Raw genomic sequence first — 20371 nt, forward strand, 5'->3', positions numbered from 1 at the left:
TCCTTCCCAGGTAGGTTCCTCTATACATTGCCTGAGGAAACTGTCTTGGACGCACCACACAAATTCTGCCCCATCCAGGCCCTTTGCACTCTGGGTGGCCCGGTCGATACTGGGAAAATTGAAATCTCCCACTAGCACTCCCCTACTATTCTCACAACTACGTGCAATTTCTTGACACATCTGCTCCTCAAGTTCCCGCTGACTATTAGAGGGTCTATAATATAGCCCTATCAATGTGACCACCCCCTTTTATTTCTAAGTCCTATACAAATGGACTTGTTAGATGATCCCTCAAGAATATCCTAAGCAATGCTCTCCCTTATCAAAATGGCAATACTCTCTCCACTCTTACCTGTTCCTCTGTCATGCCTAAAGCATTGGTATCCCAGAACATTGAGTTGCCAGTCCTGCCCTTCTCTTATCTCTCAGCCATGTTTCTGTTATGGCCACAATATCCCAGTCCCTAGAGGCAATCCACACACCTCAGTTCATCCGCCTTACCTGTTAAGCTACGTGCACTGAAATAGATGCAATTTAAAGCAGTGGTCCTACCTGCCTTTTACTGTAAACATGGCCATCCTGATTCTAGGCTTACACTCTTTGGTTGCTGCACGTACCCCTGTCTTCTCATCGATTTCGCTCTCACGAGTCCTACCCCCCCACCGCCAATCTAGTTTAAGCCCTCCCTGGTGGCAAAAGTAAATTTGCCCACTAGAATATTGGTTGCCCCTCTGGTTAACTAAGTGACTAATTAACCTGACAATCTGCACACCTTTGGGATGTGGGAAGAAAGTGGAGCATCTGGAGAAACTCACATGGTCACAGAGAAAACATGCAAACTCCATAGATACCGTGCTAGAGGTCAGGATTGAACCAGAATCGCTGGAGCTATGAGGCAGCAGCTCTAACTCCAGTACTGCCTGTAGCCAACCCGGCACAGAACAAGGTCAAACCAGGGTAAACTGGTTGATTATTGTCACATGTACTGAGTACAGTGAAAAGCTTTGTTTTGCATGCTATCTATACAGATCGTTTCATTACATCAGTACATTGAGGTAGTACAAGGGAAAACACTAACAGAATGCAGAATGAAGTGTAACAGTTACAGGGAAGTGCAGTGCAGGTAGACAATAAGGTGCAAGGCCACAATGAGGTTGTGAGGTCAAGAGTCCATCTTATTGTACTTGGGGACTGTTCAATAGTCTTATAACAGCGGGAAAGAAGCTGTCCTTGAGCCTGGTGGTACGTGCTTTCAGGTTTTTGTATCTTCTTCCCAATGGGAGGGAGGAGAAGAGAGAATGTCCAGGGTGGGTGGGGTCTTTGATTATGTTGGCTGCTTTACCAAGGCAGTGAGAAGTGTTGACACTGTCCACGGAGGGGAGGCTGGTTTCTGTGATGTGCTGAGCTGTGTCCACAACTCTCCGCAGTTTCTTACAGTCTCAGGCAGAGCAGTGGCCATACCAAGCCATGATGCATCTGCATAGGATGCTTTCTATGGTACATCGATAAAAATTGGTGAGGGTCAAAAGAACTCTGGTTGACGTGATTACCGCACCAGGTTTGGGACTTCACTTTCAAAAGTTGAAATAAAATGACCCAAATGGTCTTGGGGGAATTTCCACCGTCAGCAGTGAGGCTCCAGATTCCTCATTAGTGAGTAGAAACAGCAGTGGCAACACTGCTGCCAAAAAATGGTCTCGTTCTGGTTGTGAAACAAAGTTTTCAGATTTCAAAGGCGGGCTGCAATGCAAATCACAGCTAATAAACCAGAAACTTAAAACAATAATGTGTTGACATCTGAAAGTGGAATTTAGGCTGGCATGCCAATCGAATTTCTTATTTATACCGTGTTAAATAAAAAATATCCTGCACAATCCAGACATTGACCTTTTCAGAAACATTTGAAATGAGATTGCATCTGGTTTTCTATCCCATTTAACCCTCGGTTAATTAAAGTCCTGAATGACTGCCAGTTAGGTACAGTTTCCAATTCTGTGAAATGGATGTTCATGTGATAGTAAACAGACAGTGGTGTAAAAACCTTGTTAAGTAAATCTCTGCAATGCTTTCAGCTGAACGCTCCAAAAACCTTTACCTAATTAGGCCTTTGCTTGAACTTTAAAGGATATTATCAAGTCCTGGAGGAATGAGATGGAGGTGTAAATGCTTTCAAGTTTAAGGACACAGCACTGCTTTGCTATGAAATAAGGCAAATTCTGGTGCTTGACGTTAAATGTCTGGGTAACCTGCCATCAAATTTCTCTTAAGTGTTCTCTTAATTTCTTACTCAGTTGGTGGTAACCCCATTCAGATAGTTGTGGATTGTGGTTGTAATTTGGAATCCCAGCTTCACTGAGGGAGCTCTGTGTTGTTGGAGATGCCTTCCTTCAGGAGAGAGGTTTAACTGAGGTCATGTCTGCATCCTCAAGTTGTGGAATATCCCACATCACTATCTGAAGAGGAGGAAGGCAGCACTATGAATGTCAAGGACCTCTTGTACAATAAAGATGAACTCTTGATCTCTCAATCTACCTCGTTGTGACCCTTGCACCTTATTTGTCTACTTGCACTGCACTTTCTCTGTAACTGCATTCTGTCATTGTTTGGAATGACAGAATGACAGAAACATACTTATGTTTGGAATGAGCTGTATGGATGGCATGCAAACGAAAGAAGTTTTTCACTGTATCTCAGTACATGTGACAATAATAAACCAATTACCATTTACCCCTCAGAAATTGGTCCCCAGTTGGATCATGCCACTTAAACTGTCCACTGCAATTGTCCCTGTACAACACTGATGACTTCATAAGTAAATTGCTGGCTGTAAAATGTCCTATATACGCAAATTCTGCCATGAAAATCCAGTCTCCTTCGTAGACCTACAACTTATTGACTCCTCTGAGGGACAGCTGTTCCAACTGGGCAGCACTTCTTCAATCAATTAGAGATATTTCCAAAAACACTTTAAACTCAAGTCTTGGTGCACATTCTGAATCCATTGCAGAGCTAAAAATTCTAGCCAAGCAATAAAGCAACTTCGCAGAGAATAAACCAAGAAAAAAAAAGGCGCGAGTCTGTATTGTTTTAATTAAGCCACAGTTCCTCTTTAACATTAATATGCATATTTAATCACTTGGATTGACTTCTGTAAATGCATTTACCCTGTAAAATGTCCAGTATTGCATTAATAGATTAGCTGGGTGTAGCCCGGATTGTTTGTGTTTCAGGCAATTATTTCACTCCCTTTAATTCTGGCAGACAAAAGGAAAGCTCCTAAACATTAACAACTGTTAATCTGTAGTTGGTTTGCAAGAGGCACAAAAAAGGATCCCAAAATGGAATGGCAATTTAAACACCAACTGTGGATCAACAGGTGCACTTCAACCCACAACCTTCTAGTTCAGAGGCAAGTCCTAGTCCAGAACACAAAAAACCTAGGGGGAACCTCTAGTCGTGTACTGAGAGAATGCTACAGTGCCAGAGGTACCATTTTTCAGATAAATCCTTTACGTGAAGACAATTTAGAAGCACTTGGGCCATCAGAATATGCATCAGTTTAAAACAAATACCAGCCACTCTTTCGGGTGGATATAAAATATCCCCTGGTGCTACTTCAAGGAACTGCAGGGGACCGTCTCTGGTGCCAAACCAATGAGGAGTGGGAGTTGGCCACTCAGCCCCACCAGCATGCTTCCCCCATTCAATGATATGTCTTATCTGAGCGTAGTGTCAACGTTACATTCCCACCTGTGCCTGGCAATGCATCACTGCCTTACGTTGGAATCATTGAAAATAGACTGCCGAAACAGACACTACTTTTAGAACTGGTGATTACTAGACAGACCAAAGAAAAGATTCAAGGATGTTCTCAAAGCCTCCTTGAAAAAATTTATGTCTGTAATGGTGGAAAACGACACCTACTCTCACTTGAGACAAAAAATTCTGCAGATGCTGGAACCTGGAGCAGTACACAAAAAGTGCTGGAGGAACTCAGCAGGTCAGGCAGCATCTATGGAGGGGAATAAACAGTCGACGTTTTGGCTCGAGACCCTTCATCAGGACCAAGACCCTTCAGGCAGTCCTGATGAAGGCTCTCGGCCTGAAACATCGACCATTTATTTCCCTCCAATAGATGCTGCCTGACCTGCTGAGTTCCTCCAGCACTTTTTGTGTATTGCACCTAATCTCACCTGCTGGCACCAGGTACATAACCTTGCAGGTCACAGCAGACAGATTCCTGGGAAGGCAGGACTGACAATGAGAGATTTCAACTATTGGGCTTGTGCTCACAGAAGTTTAGAAGAGCAAGAGGGAGAGCCTCAATGAAATTTATAAAATCCTGACAGGATTGGACAGACTAAATGCAGGAAGATTGTTCCTGCTGGTGGGGAAGCCCAGAACCATTGGTCACAGCCTTGGGATACTGGGTAGGATACTTAGAACTGACATGAGAAATTTCTAATTTTGCTCACAAATTATTGAGGCACCCTAGGGCCATCTGAATGTGTGTTAATTTAAACAAGAACATACTGTTCAGTTGTGTTAATTAGTCACTGTGTACTGTACCTAGTCTGTGTATGAATTTCTATTTGGATTCCATCTCTCATATCTCCATGTGTTTAATTGCTCCATATCTGTGAAGTTCACTCCAATACCTCACCCAAGTGGTCATGTTCTTCATGTTTAAGCACAGAAAGAGTGTTCAAACTATTCAATGTCATTAACCCAATCCCCCTCGTCAGCCAACATTCCTCTGCATCATTTTCCATTAAAGCTCATTGGGTCAAAATTCACAGTAGAATGTAGTGAAACTAACCAATCAGTGGTGACTTTGTCTAACGAGGGACCTTTTCATCTCACGTGGACTTATCCAATATTGTTACCTGCTCGAATTTTAATAAACAGTATTGCTAAAAAATAAACTCAGTGGCATGTTTCTATGAAGCTTCCATTGCAAACCCACAAAAGAGATGTGTGCAATTTGTTTAAGATCTTAGAGAGGTTGAAAAATAACCAAACTTTGCCAATTCTGCCTGTGCACTGGAGTGTCAACCTGGATTATGTGAAGTCTCAGGAATCTGAACCCCAAGTTGGAAGTATCCTGGCTGGTTGCATCATGGTCTGGTACGGCAATTCGAATGCGTATGTAAGAAGCTGCAGAAAGTAGCAAACTCAGCCCAATACATCACAGGCACATCCCTTCCCACCATCGGAAGTATCTACATGAGGCACTGCCTCAAGAAGGCAACATCCATCATCGAAGGTCCCCACCCTTCTCGCAGCTACCATCGGGCATGAGGCATAGAAGCCTCAAAGTCCCAGACCAAGATCAAGAACAGCTACTTCCCTTCAACCATTCAGTTCTTGAACCAACCTGCACAACCCTAATCACTACCTCAGTATAGCAATACTATGACCACTTTGCACTACAATGGACTTTGTTCTTTTATTCTAATTGTCTTCTTTCTTGTAAAAATTGTGTATAGTTTATGTTTTTCTTGTGAATGCTGCTTATCTGATGCTTTGTGCCTGTGATGCTGCTGCAAGTAAGTTTTTCATTGTACCTGTGCACACATGTACATGTGTATATGACCATGAATTCGACTTCTGACCTTAACTAATTGTTTTGCTGATATTTTGACTATACTCAGTACTCCCCACCCATCCCAACCCAGCTCCTGCTCTGCCTTTTAAATCTAGGTTTGATCTTGCATCTCAGGTGGGTGTAAGAGATCCCGTTCTCAAATGGGAAGGCAAGATCTCTATCTGGAAATTTCTCTCTCACCCAACAGTAACAAAAACAGGCAATCAGAGCATTAATGTCATTTGGCAGCTGTGGGGCCATTGTTGCGTATAATTTGATTGCTCTCTTTCCCTGTATTACAACAATGACTACACTTTAAATGTACTTAATCATTGCAAAGTGTTCTGGGTCATCCTCGTGATCGCTATCTTTTCTGCTAGTGTTCCAACAGTTTCTTTTACTCAAAAGACCAATTCAGGAATCATTGCATTAGTGTGAACCGGAACCTGACAACTGGACAAGTTTCTGAATTATTTATCACAGAGTCAGATGAGAAGCTGAGGGCAAAGAGTGAAGTGATGAGAGAGATGAAGGGAATGATTGAAATCATGAGAGCAGCAAGAGAGATCAGCAGGAAGGGCACAAGCCCTTTACAATAATACACAGCCGGGGCACTGGAGGGAGTGTCTTTGAACCAACAAGCAAACATGAGAAAATATAGTTAGTAGAAACTTAACAAATGATTTTCAAGAACTTCTATGATTGCTGTACATGTGGAATGAATGGGAAAGGGTTTGCTTTTCTGCTCTTTGCTCCATTATATCAGATGAATTGACATTTAGGGAGTGGAAGAGATAGATTTAGTAGTAACCGATTAGGCAATATTTAGGCTTGGTCGTACACAATGTTTACCTCTGGCAATTACTGAACTTAGTCACAATGACCAAAAATTAAAAAGGACATACCTCACTGCATCCTTTAGTTTCCTTAACGTTTTCACTCTGCGTACCTTTATAAGGACTATGCCTGGTAGCAATGCCTCGCTCAGGTTCCCCGTCCTTATTACAAGATGGCTATTCAGACTCTTACATATTTTCATTCATTCCATGCACAAACTTTGCTTCAATAACTCACTCTGTGGCCTCACTGTTGAACCAACCTTAAAGGGTCCTTCTCCTCAGTGCTCAATCCCTTAGCTTTACACCCACCAAAGGATCTACACCCGGCCTTTTTGTTATGTCCAACTACGGTGCCATTTCCAATCTTCTTTCCGCATTACAAAGAAACGAATGTGGATGTTGGGACTCAGATAGTACTTCAGGTGAAGAGAACTAACCTGAAGCATTGACCCTGTCCTGGTCTCAGTCAATACTGAGCTCTAAGTGCAATTTGCTTTACTTCTGTTTCTATTTAAAGTTCTTCCATCGCATTGTTAGCTCCTAACCATCAATTTCCAGCCTACCCACATCACCAAGACCATCTCAGTCATTCTATCCTCAGGACAGGTGAACTCGCCTTTTTCTCCTAGGATGCTCTGTTGCATTTAAACCACTCCGTCCTCCCCTAGCATCCACATTCTCTGGTCCACCTGCCCACTTCTAGTTCCACCTGGTTTTCTCCCATTTGTTATTTTCATATTTTCTCATGACAAAAGGAGACCACTTGGCCCACCTAGTCTATGCTGGCTCTCAGGGAAATCCCAGCAATCCCCATCTCTCACATATTTCCCTGGAACCTATTCTCTATCATGTGCCAACCAACTCCCCCCTGATTCTTCTATTACCCACCCACACTAAGGATAATAAGGTAATTTATAGTGGCCAATTAACCTACCAACCAGCACCTCTTTGAGATGTGGGACTACCAGCAAAAACCCACATGATCATGGGAAGAACATGTGGACTCCATTCAGACAGCACCAAAGGTCAGAATCAAATGATGCACCACTGTGCCCCAAACCTGGTGAGCACCAAACTCAGCACCTTCTTTGGAGAGAAACAAAGATAACATTTCAGATCAAAGACCTTTTGTTTCATCTTTCACTTTAAGCTCTGCTTCTCCCTCCACAGATGTGTATTTCCAGCCCTTTGTTTTTATTTCAAATTTCCAGCAGCTGCACGTTTTTGCCCTTCAGCCCTCTCATTCCTTTGTTTATCCCATGTGGATGCATGTTTACCTGCCGTAAAGCACCAAACCCTTGCTTGCAACCCTCACTCCCTCTCCAATGCTTGCTCAATATAAACAGGTTGGTGTTTTAACAGGCCTGAATGAATAAATCACAGGGAGGTCTCAGTGATGCAACAGGTAGTGCTGCTGCCTCACGGCTGTAAGTGCCTGGGTTCAATCCTGAGCTTGGGTGCTGTCTTCTGTGTGAAGCTGGCACGTTCTCTCTGCGATCGCGTGGGTTTCCCCGGGTCTTCTGGTTTTCTCCCACATCCCGAACACGTGCATGTAGGAAAGTTAATTGGGCACTGTAACATTTCCCCTGGTGGGTCGGTGAGTGCTAGAATCTGGGGGAACTGATGGGAATGTGAGGAGAATAGATTACAGGGTAGGTAACTGGGGGAATAGGATTGCTCTAATGAGCCGGCATAGATTCAATGGGCTGAAATACTCCTTTATTGTTACAAGGAAAAATGGCAATCATTTTCCCCTCTCAGATTATTACCTCCATATTGTCCTTTATTATAAAAAATGCAGAAACATAAACATTTACTGTAAGTATCATTCTTCAGAGTGGAGATAAAAAAAAGAAGCCAATAACTTGCCACATAGTAGAAGCATACTCTAGATATGAATGGATAATCGGGCTGGCCAATCCCTCTGCCCTTTACAGAGGGGGGCAAAATTCAAACAAATAGGGGAGCAGCATCTTCAGCCTGTGAATCATACAGGTGGTCGAGGCCAACTGCTCAAGCACAGTTGTTGCAAAGAGACATATGATCAAATATTGCAGCAATCACTGGGGACCACATTAGAGTCTTAGTTTGGAAACAAGCCCTTCAGTCCATGAAACGCTCTATTACGCTAATCCCATTTCAGTGCCTGCTCAAATTTTATCTAAGTCCTATGCAGGAAGTTTGATGAAATCCGGTGCTGTGGGAATGTGATCATTTTCCTGGTTTCTCGATTATAGAGGGGGAAATTCATCTTTAGTGAGCTAAAGGAATGTGAGAGCATTGGTCCCTGGTCATACTGAATACATGGAGGCAATACCACTGGCAAATGATACATATGCACAATGACCAAAGGCAAACTTCTACCTCCCTACCACCATTCCTTCGACCATATTCACAATGCATCTGTCCGGACTCCTTAGGATCTAATGTGAGAATGATGATGGGTGTACAGGGCTCGATTGCCCACCTCCACATGGAAGCAACATTACAGTGAGGTCAGGGACCTTTCACACTCTACTCTCCATTTATTGTGAAGCCTTCAGAATGCAGAAAACCAAACTGCAGGGAATGCAGAAACACACCAAGTACAGAGCTTCCACCAAGCCATCTGCAGTGCTGAACAAGTCACAAGATTTTTCACGATCCTTTCAGGTCATTTTTATTTGCACAGTCCATCTTATTTAAAGCACCGTGTTTTGGTGCGGGCATTGCCAAGAGCTACCACAGGTACCAAAGAGCTAATCCTACCTCAGCAGTGGAATACCACAGACCACCTCACGCACTACCATGGACTTGTCTCTGATTGTTTTTTTTGCACAAATGTCTTGTTTTGTGGTCTTTTACTTTCTTCACTGTCTTGTATAATTTACGTTGTGTGTGTTGTGTGAACCAACATGCCTGTGATGCCACTGCAAGCAAGTTTTTCATTGTACCTGTACCTCACCGTACTTGTGCACATGACAATAAACTCAACCTGACTTCAGGAAACACTGGAAAGGAGAGATATCCTAATTCTCAATTAGTTTTTGTGACCAATCTCTGCAAGAATACATTTTTTCTCCCACTTTCTAGATGTTTAACATGAGGAAATCATTATTAGTATACTTGCTTCTTGTATTTCTTTACCCAAGTGAGAGGAAGATATTGCCTAGTATAAAATATGATCATTTTTTTCCATTAGTTTATAAAACAAAGTTTGGTGATCTTGAAAGCCAGACAATGATTTTCCCCTTGATCTGAATTAATGAAGAGCACTGCAACTCTGTGCAAACTTACAATGCTTCTCATCATCTTGTCGCCACTGCTGAAGGTGACTGCTAGCATGGAGGCGCACTCCTCTGCATAGAATGGCATGTGGCCTTCTTCATCGACTGCTCCTGGGGAGAGACAGAACAAAGCCAGATTAGAGCCAAAGCACTTCAGAAAACAGCATAATGATAAAATATTCCCTCTGCAAATTCGGCTAAATCACAGTGCCCAGGCTTTTCAAAAAGGAACAATAAACATAAACTGGGTGTTTTTTTTAAACCAAAAATTTGCCTGTGGTAACTAAATAGTATATTTTCCACTATTTATCATTTCATATAAAGATACACCAGAATGGCAAGGTAATTATTGACAACATGGTGTATTTTTCTTCAGGTTAACAGCAAATGTAACCATTTCTTGTGATCTCCCCTCTCTCTCTCTCTCTCTCTCTCTCTCTCTGCAATCTTCTGGGCACACTGGTTTTATCCACCAAAGTTCTGAACTTCTGCATACCTTGCTGGAGGCTACACTTTCAAGACTAGTCTCTGGAAATCCTTCCTAAACCCCTCTTCCTCTCGTTAACATGCTGCCCAAACCCCATCTCTTTGCCCAAGCTGTTGGTCATCTGCCTGAGTATCTCTAAACATGGCTCAATATCATTTTCTGTTTGACCACGTTCCTGTGAAGCACCTTGCCTCAAAGGTTCTGTAAAAATGAAAATTGTTGCCATTTTAGATTTCCAGCACGTACATTTTCTCTCCGAAAGCCAGTCCATCCAGTTGAAAACTCAACTCCCTCTCGACTCAACTTAGACTGAGAAGGGGAGATGGGAGAAGATTTCAACAAGAATTTCTTCACACAAACTGCTTGCTCTTCATTGGCAGGATTGCAGTCTCCAGTCACAAGTAGGCCCAATGTCTCCATAAATTGTTATAGAGCAGTTGGGCATTAGAGACTCATGACGCAAACAGTTAAAACTAACCACTCCTTTTGCTGTTATTCATTCTCTGTGGATACTTCAAGTTGAAATATGTACTTGAATATTCAAGGATACGGCTGAGAAGTTAATTATATTTCAGTCACTTGGTGTAGTAAATTCAAAAAGGGCCAACATTCCAACGTTAGAATACTGGCCGGGGGAATTAAAAAGAGGTCATCTGTTCTTAAATGTGAAAATCGCAAGAGCTTTCACAGTCATATAATATTCACAATAAAGGCATGCATTTATATAGCACCTTTCCCATTCCTTTCAGATGCCCCGAGGTGCTTTACAGCCAAGTACACACTTTTGAAATCTAGTCCCAAACCCAAACCTGCAACCTCTGCCATCGAGGAGGACAAGGGCTTCAGATGCATGCAAACACCACCACCTGCAGGTTCCCCTCCAAGTTGGAAAGATATTGCTGTTCCTTCCTTGGTAAATCCTGTGACTCCCTGTCCCAAAGTACTGAGGGATCACCTACTCTGGAAGGATTGTGGCACTTCAAAGTTGCAGCTCACCACCACCTCCTCAAGGACTATTAGGGATGGCCTTACTGTAGTGCCAAAAAAATGAACAAATAAAAACGTCACTGTTGTGTCCATGGCAGTCAAACTGTGCACTGCAAATCTCACAAACAGCAATAGGATAATGAACAGATTTATGCCCAATGGGTGCACCACATGGTCATTACATAGTTCAACTCCAACGCTTCAGCTGTGAGTCTGTCGCTGTAAATTTTAATGCCAAGCACCAAGCAGGCATTGCACTTCCCAGAGATCAAAATAATGCTGGCCAGGACCTTGAGGATTGGAGTGGTGAGTGGAGAAAGAGGGCCAGTGGTTGTAGGTCTGATTCAAGGCTGAGGTTAGGTCGGTAATCAGATAAGTGACTGCAGGGAAGGTAGGGAGGGAAGAGACTAGAACGAATGGAAAAGAAGAACGATTGATAGGAAGAGATTGGAAGGTGAGGAAAGGAAACATTGAAGGTTTAGAAGGACCTTGAAACATAGAAAGGTTAAACATAACGCTGATGTTGGTGGGGTCCTAGTCCAGCAATGTCTAATGAAGACGTGCTTATCCTGGGAATGCCCAGCCACAGCCATTATTGGGACAACATGGTCCAATTCCCCCTGAAATGCTCCAACTGGAGTGTTGTCTGTGTGATGACAGAAACTGAAATAGTGTCAGTGCTACTCGTGGTGGGAAACATTGGTCAAATTACTGGCGTGATAGAAAACCTGGAAATGTTTGTCTCTGTGTGTCATTCCATGGTAATTATAATTTCAGTGCATAGCGCTTAAATAAATGGAGCCACACAAATAAAGACCCAAGTACTATCTCCTCACTTTTGTTGTCCTATCCTATAGAAATAAAGAATGATCTCTCATTAGACTTTTTGATTACCTTCCACACTAGCATTCTGGGATTTGTATTGGTTGATACCCATATTTTCACAGTCTCTAATGTCCAATCACCATTAGAAAATATCCAGTTTGACTTTTAAGATGTCTTTATTAGTCACATGTACATCGAAACACACAGTGAAATGCTTCTTTTGCGTAGAGTGTTCTGGGGGCAGCTCGCAAGTGTCGCCACGCTTCTGGCGTCAACATAGCATGCCCACAACTTCCTAACCCGTACGTCTTTGGAATGTGGGAGGAAACCAGAGCACCCGGAGGAAACCCACGCAGATACAGGGAGAATGTACAAACTCCTTACAGACAGTGGCCGGAATTGAACCCGTGTCGCTGGCGCTGTAAAGCGTTACGCTAACCACTACACTACCGTGCCTTTCTCAGATATAACGTGTCCAGTCACTTAATCTTTGAGCTAGCACTAAAAGTATCCACATTCCCCAACTGAGGGCAATTACACGTGGAATAAACCAAATACTTTTGCCCAGTCTGTTAAGTTTCTGTCAAGAAGGTGGACAAATTTCTAGTTATCAACAGGACTGAAGGCTCTCATCATGAGTTTGGAGGAGATTACAATCCCTATCAGACACCATAGCCTTGGGAATGTCAAACAATGCACAAGTTTGGAGCAAACTGGAGTTTGGTTAGCTTAGAGTAACGCCATTACAGCGCCAGCAACCCGGGTTCAATTCCCATTGCTGTCTGTGAGGAGTTTGTATGTTCTCCCCGTATGTCTGCGTGGGTTTCCTCCGGGTGCTCCGGTTTCCTTCCACATTCCAAAGACATACGGGTTAGAAAGTTGTGAGTGTGCTATGTTGGCACCCGGAAGCGTGGCGACACTTGTGCACATTCTATGCAAAGGATGTATTTCACTGTGTGTTTCAATGTACATGTGGGCTAATAAAGAAATCTTATCTTAAAATATCACTTGCCAAGTTGGGGGAAAGAAGCGTTTTTTTCCCTCAGGACATGAAAGTGGGGACACTCCACGAGGCTCTATTTATTTAGAGCAAGAGGTGGGTCGGTCTCCGGAGTCCACATTCCAATATCAGGATGGGGTCAGAAGATTCCACTCTTGGGACATAAGGCATATAGAGTTCAGAGGTGCCTTTCTGGCCATTGAAGAGTTAATGACCTTAAACAAGGGTATCCTTTGCAACCCATTCACTGAAACAAAAGAACTCAGCATTCTGTGAAATAAAACTGCCCTCAATGTGCAGCCTGGAATTAGTACACAAACATCCAGGCCACCCTCTTTGCTCGAATCATGCACCAGAGCTGTTCATTAAATTATCAGAATGCCATTGGCACAGGGCACCAAGAATACTTTAGCAAATGCTTTTCCCCCCTTTGACCTGATTGAGTGATTCACCCAGCATGAATCATTGGCAAGCTACCTACCAATTGTAACAGTGTAGATGGAGTTTGCGTAGCCATCGTAGTTACAGTTGTCCTCGTATTGTCCTCCGTTTCCACTGGCCACCACGAAAATACTTCCAAAGCCCCGACGGCCTGCCATGACACCATGCTGTAATGCAGCCTACATGAGGGGTACAAGGAGTTAAAGATCAATCATTAGCATGGAAAAGGTGCTCACAGTTTAATGAGCTCCTTGAAGGGTTATAACTACACACTGAGATTGCCAATCCATTCTTTCAGTGGTATATATATTTTCATCCTAATCTATAGAACTCTGGTTAGAGTATTGCGTGCAATTCTGGTCACCTCACTATAGGAAGGACATCGAGGCTTTGGAGAGGGTGCAGAGGAGGTTTACTAGGATGCTGCCCAGATTAGAGGGCATGTGACAAGATTAGAGGGCATGTGGCATGTGCTGCCCAGATTAGACGCTGGACAAACTTGGGCTCTTTTGTCTGGAGCGGCGGAGGCTGAGGGGTGATCTGTTGGAAGTGTATAAAATTATGAGGGGCATAGATAGGGTGGACAAGCAATATCTTTTTCCCATTATTGAGCGATCCAATACCAGAAGGCATGCATTTAAGGTGAGAGGGGGTAGGTTCAGAACAGACGTGAGGGGTAGGCTTTTTACTTAGAGAGTGTGGATGCCTGGAATGAGTTGCCTGATAGGGTGGTGGAGGCAAATTCATTGGGGGGTTTTAAGAAGGGCTTGGATGGGCATGTGAATGAGAGGAAAAGAGAGGGATATGGGCATTGTGTAGGTAGGAGGGAATAGCTATGTCGGCACAGCATTGTGGGCTGAAGGGCCTGTTCTGTGCTGTACTGTTCTATGTTCTATAATTCCTATTGTGGAACGTTCCGGGGGTTCAGATAAGAGACCAGCTTTTAATCAAAATAAATGTACATGAAAGGTTTTACTAGTCTGGTTTTCTTGTAAGTGGTGCTTTAGACATACATTGCAGCAGAGACTTTAGGCCATTGTGTATTGGCAATAAAACACTTAAAGTGCAAAACACACTTGAGCCAAAGGACTTATAGTCCATGCAATAAACTCTTTTACGACAAAGCAAAAAGACAAATCTTCATTTTTAAAGCAACTTTAATGTCCCTTTCAAGATGTAACAAAGTAATTTACAATGAAAGAACAAAGGACTGCAGATGCTGGAATCTAAATGAACAACGACAAGATAGAACATAGAACATTACAGTACAGGCCCTTCGGCCCACGATGTTGTGCTGACATTTTATTCTGTTCTAAGATCTATCTAACCCTTCCCTCCCACATAGCCACATGAATGATAGAAAAATGGAGGGCTATCTAAGAGAAAAGCCAGTCCCGAAGAAGGCTCCTGACCCGAAACGCTGACCGTCTGCTTTTCTCCACAGATGCTGCCTGGCCTGCTGAGTTCCTTCAGCATCTTGTTATTTTTTCAATTTACAATGAACTACACCTTTGAGGTACAGGTACAAGGGAAGTTGTAAATGGCAGGTATTCACAAAGAGCAACACACAGAAAGTGCTGGAGGAACTCAGCGGGTCAGGCAGTCTCTGTGGAGGGAAATGAACAGTTGATGTTTTGGGCCGAGATCCTTCATCAGGACTGGAAAGAAAGAGGGCAGAAGCCAGAATACAAGGGTGGGGGACAGAAAAAAAATTGGTTTCCAGCAGCTGCAGTCTCTCTTGTGAGAGCATTCACAAAGAGCAGTCTACTAATGACCAGATAATCTGTTATAGTGATATCAATAATGGATAGATATTGCCCAGGACAAAAGGAACCTCTTATGTCCATCTGAGAGAATAGACAGGACTTCTGTTCAATATCTCATCCACAAGATAAAATGAGATAGGAGCTCTGCCAGTGTAGCACTCCCTTGTCACTGCAGTGGAGTGTCGGTCTAGATCTGTCGAGCCTTTGATGCTCAAATCACTCTCACCAGAACTTTATCTGAGCAAGGCAAAGTTGAGGATTCACTAGCAAGCCAGTTTGGAGAAACAGAAGGCTGGAATTGCACTTATTGGATAGTTTTCCCTTGGTATGGAGTATGCATATTTCAAACAGCCAATAATATGCTTTGTAGATGCCTGTGGTGCTTGGTTTGGCGCCCCCCCTGTGCACAAAACAGAAAACAGGTCCCAATCCTTCCCCACTCCCCCCAACACTGTGCTTCTTTCAGTCTTCAAACCCTTCAGTCAGGTGTTTGCCAGCTGAGTGAAGTTACTTGTGCAGAGTGATATGTGGTAGAACTCCTCAGCAATGCACTGAAGGCTTGTTGAGTTGAGACACTGCTACCAGTGGTGCATTGATTCAAAGTCTGTGACAACTTAATAATCTCATCATCTGGGACAGCGGAAACATTCCTCCAAATAAGGCTGGGACCAGACAGGTTTGGAAGGGAGGGGAATTAAATAACAGTGCGGAATGAAGGATCTGGCCACTTTCCAAGGTCTCGTGCGGGAAGACCAGATGAGGCTGGTTGCAGATTGCACTATGCAACATGAATATTGCATGCAGAACCTACAGGTACTGAAACCTGTATATTGGGAGCAGTTGTCATAGCACAGTATTTACCAGCATTTCACGTTCAGTTACTTAGAGTCTCTATAAATCTATTCAGCGACCATGTGCTCGATGGCTGTACAACAGAAGGAAGGTGTGCATCAAGCTTAAATGGCCATGGATTAAACATTTCACTGCTAGCTTCCACACTGCCATTATAACATTACAATAGATGGGAACATTTGTACTGAATCGGTAGGTATTGCTTAAAAGATCATTTTTGACATTGGTGCAGAATTTACGAACAGCTCATAGTTAACAAGCACATACTATCCTGTTTCCCCCAATTTAATAATAACCATTAATATCACTATTTAATATTGGTGGAATATGTAAATTATTTGGACAAAGCAGATTCCCTGCTTCAAGAGAAAACACATAGCAGCATTCAGAGCAGGTGTTCAATAAGTAAATCCAATTCCGCTAGAAGTTCCAGAGTGTGGCCTCCTTCAAAGAAAACTGAAGTATGAATGTTCAAGCTGTTTAGCCTCTGTATGCTTCTATTTTGAGCACAACAGACTCCTAAAATTGAAATAAAGAAAGCAAACAACTGCAAATGTTTGAAATCTGAAGTAAAAACAGTAAATGCTGGACATGCTCAGTAGACCAGGCATCATTAGGGAGAAACAGAATCAATCTTTCAAGTCAACGACCTTTCATCAGAACTAGTTCTGTGCAAGGTCACTGACCTTAAACAGTGCCCTTGTTTCCCTCTCCACAGATGCTGCTTGGCCTGCTGAACATTTCCAACACTTTCTGTTTTTAATTTCTCAACTTCAAATCCAGTCTCATTAATTGGTGTATATTCCAGCTGGTGGAAACCAACAGATCCAAGTTTGGGTTTGGGATTTATTCCAAAGTGGAAAAGTGAGAGAGAACAGAAGAGAAATAAAGACTCAGCATTGAGGTTGCTGCACAATTCAATTAGATCTTGGTTAATCTGCATTCCAAATGAAAAGGCAACTGTGTTCCAGATGAACAAAATAAGCCTGCAATTCATACACTATTTACAAGCCTCAAGTCATCTTAAAGTACTTTATGACCAATGGAATACTTGTGAAGTGCAGTCACTTGTCATCTAGGAAACACAGCAATCTCCAACAAACAGAAAATGTATGCAGTTCAGATACCAAGCCTTTGTGTTGGTTCACCTGCAGGTGTCAACCTAGGGCACCAGGGATGAAATTCCTCAAAGTAATGCCATGAAATATTTTACAGTGGACAGGGCCTCTGTTTAACCTCTCTCCTGAAAGCAGGCATCTCTGGCAGCAAAGATCCAAATTGGCACTGGAGCTTTGAGTGAGAATTTTTACTTAATCGTGTCCAAAACTCCATGGCCGTGAAACACTGCTCAGAGCAAAAAAACAGTGCATCTTGTCACTTTACTTCCCATTAAGCTGCCTTCATTATGACTCTGACAATGCAAGGACACAACAGTATGCAATTTAACCCAGTGTACGTACAAGAGCAGCAACAACATGGTGCTGTTTCCCAGTAGATTAGCACCAAGTTTGAGTCATCAGTGAGAAGTTGCTCTTCTGCACTACTGACAGGGAAGACTTGATATGGTTTGAGCCCTTGTATTTACAGGTAGGATTGAAATAACTCTGCTGCAAATTACAGGCCATCATCAGAGTGCTAGAGTTAACCATTGCATAGCAACAGCAATAAAGAAATATTAAAGCAAGTAACGTTAGCGTAGTGGTTAGCGTAACGCTATTACAGAGCCAGCGACCTGGGTTCAATTCCGGCCGCTGTCTGTAAGGGATTTGTACGTTCTCCCCGTGTCTGAGTGGGTTTCCTCTGGGTGCTCCGGTTTCCTCCCACATTCCAAAGACGTACAGGTTAGGAAGTTGTGGGCATGCTATGTTGGTGCCGGAAGCGTGGCCACACTTGCGGGCTGCCCCCAGAACGCTCTACGCAAAAGATGCATTTCACTGTGTTTCGATGTACATGTGACTAATAAAGAAATATTATTATTACTATTATTATTAAATTCAACATTAATGATCAATAAAGACATGAGAAATTGCAGATGCTGGAATTTGGAGCAACACACAGTCTGCTGGAAGAACTCAGCAGGTCGAGCAGCATCTATGGCAGTAAAGGAATTGTCAGTGTTTCGGGTTGGAACCCTGCATCAGGATTGGGTTGATGTTTCGGGTCAAAACCCTGCAGTTCTGATGCAGGGTTTCGACCCAAAACATCGACAATTCTTTTCCTCCCATAGATGCAGCTCGACCCACTGAGTTCTTTCAGCAGATTGTTTGTTGCTTAATGATCAATAAAACTGGTCAGCAAAACTCGAGGAAAGGAAAGTCGAAACAAATGGTATAAAATAAAGATCAGAAAGGAGACGGATTGTACTTAAAGCAATATTCAGCACACTGATGGGTGGGTGTAGTGTGAAGGCCCCCCAAAATGTGACCACTCGATAGGAAAGAACATAAATAGAGAAGTATCTAGGGCATGTTTGAAGGGAACTGCAATTGTCACGGGAGATTTTAATCTACACATTGATTGGATGAACCAAACTAGCAAGAATACTGTAGAAGAATAATTTGTGGAGTGTGTCACCATCTGCTTCTTAGAACCGTATATTATAGAACGTACCTAGGAACAGGCTATTATAGGTTTGGTCGTGAGTGGTAAGGAAGGATTAATAAGAGATCTTGTGGTTAAAGATCATCTAGGAGGTAGTGACCACAGTATGATTGAACTCAAGATGCAGTTTGAGAGAGAACACCACAGGATCAAAACCACTGTCTTTATATTAAAGAAGGGTAATTGTAATGATATGAAGGTAGAGTTGACCAAGGTGGACTGCAAAATTAAACTAAGAGACAGGTCAGTGGATGAACAGTGGCAGATATTCCAACAGCTGGTCCATAATGTTCAGCAGGAATTTATCCCAATTAGAATGAGGGATTCCGTGGGAAAGAGGCATAATCCGTGGCTGATAAAGGAGGTCAAGGATGATGTTAAATTGAAAAGTCGGGCATACAATGTGTCAAGGGCTGGTGGTGGGCCAGAGGACTGGGAAGTTTTTACGATCCAGCAGTGAAAGACTATCATCTGCAAACATACTAACCAACCCATGTAGATTTTCATCCAGGTCATTTATATACATCACAAACACTAGAGGTCCCAGTACAGATCCTTGAGGAACACCACTAGTCACAGACCTCCAACTAGAATAAGTCCCATCGACCACTACCCTCTGTCTTCTACGGGCAAGCCTTCTGAATCCAAACGGCCAATTCACCATGGATCCCATTCATCTTAATCTTCTGGGTGAGCCTCCCATGAGGGATGTTGTCAAAAGTCTTACTAAAATCCACGTAGACAACATCCACAGCTCTACCTTCATCAATCACCCTCGTCACCTCATCAAAAAACTCAATCAAGCTAGTAAGGCACTACTTGCCCTGCACAAAGCCATGCTGACTGTCCCTAATTAGGTTATGGTTTTCCAAATGCTCATAAATCCTATCCCTAAGAATACCCTCCAGTAACTTCCTACCACTGACGTGAGACTCATCAATCTATAGTTACCAGGATTATCCCAGTTTCCCTTCTTGAATAATGGAACAACATTAGTGACTCGCCAGTCAACCAGGACCTTGCCTGTGTCTAGAGAGGACACGAAGCAAACAGTTCCCTTTATTTCCCTATAACATCGGCTGTGGCTGATTTGGTAGGACTCTCAACTGAGTCCATAGTTTGTGAGTTCAAGACCCACTCCAGAGACTAGCAGTGTAGCAGTGATGAATTGTTAGTGCTAATCAAAGACAGGACAAAAAGTTAAGACAGATGTTAAAAAAGGTTAGAGAGTGGGCACTTAGAAAAACATTTTTCATACACAGAGAAAACATTTCTCTTACACAGAGAATAGAATTCTCTGTTGTAAACTATTGTTTGAATAGTCCATAAAAAGGTCATTAAAAGGAAGATCCATTAGTATGACTATTTCCCCTTAAAAACTGCACTCCAAAAAAGACAGAACTTTATTTTTTATTGTGGTTCTCTGACTCGCTCTTTGGGGAGCCTGTTTGCTTTAAGATCACTGGTTGTTGGGTTAGAGGATACTGTTCTGGTCATTAATGGAGTTGATGCCAAGAGAGCATTCCTGCCGTCGAACCTCAGCCTTCTTAAAAAGCACACTTACGTAATTTAATCAGAAATGTAAAGCTACCGTTCCAAGTCCTATTGTGTGACCTTTTCAGGGTTTTTTTTTTGCTTAGCTCACACTGCAGTCCTGTCCTTATACTGCCACCTTTTCAAAGTAGCGCAAGTGTTAGCTGTTTTCCATTCTTTTCAATTG

General features: G+C 42.8%; 1 protein-coding gene across 1 annotated transcript in view; it reads right to left on the minus strand.

Annotated features, from left to right (window-relative positions):
• The window catches only part of LOC127583555 (proprotein convertase subtilisin/kexin type 7-like), a 231374-nt gene that overhangs the window by 141354 nt on the left and 69649 nt on the right, over nucleotides 1–20371 (minus strand). Inside the window, exons 7-8 of the mRNA XM_052039648.1 lie at nucleotides 13473–13611; nucleotides 9703–9803 (exon numbers count right to left, since the gene is read on the minus strand). Coding sequence (XP_051895608.1) covers nucleotides 9703–9803; nucleotides 13473–13611 — 240 coding nt within the window. The remainder of the gene's footprint in view (nucleotides 1–9702; nucleotides 9804–13472; nucleotides 13612–20371) is intronic.

The sequence above is a fragment of the Pristis pectinata genome, chromosome 27, assembly GCF_009764475.1.
Source record: "Pristis pectinata isolate sPriPec2 chromosome 27, sPriPec2.1.pri, whole genome shotgun sequence".
Lineage (NCBI taxonomy): Eukaryota > Metazoa > Chordata > Chondrichthyes > Rhinopristiformes > Pristidae > Pristis > Pristis pectinata.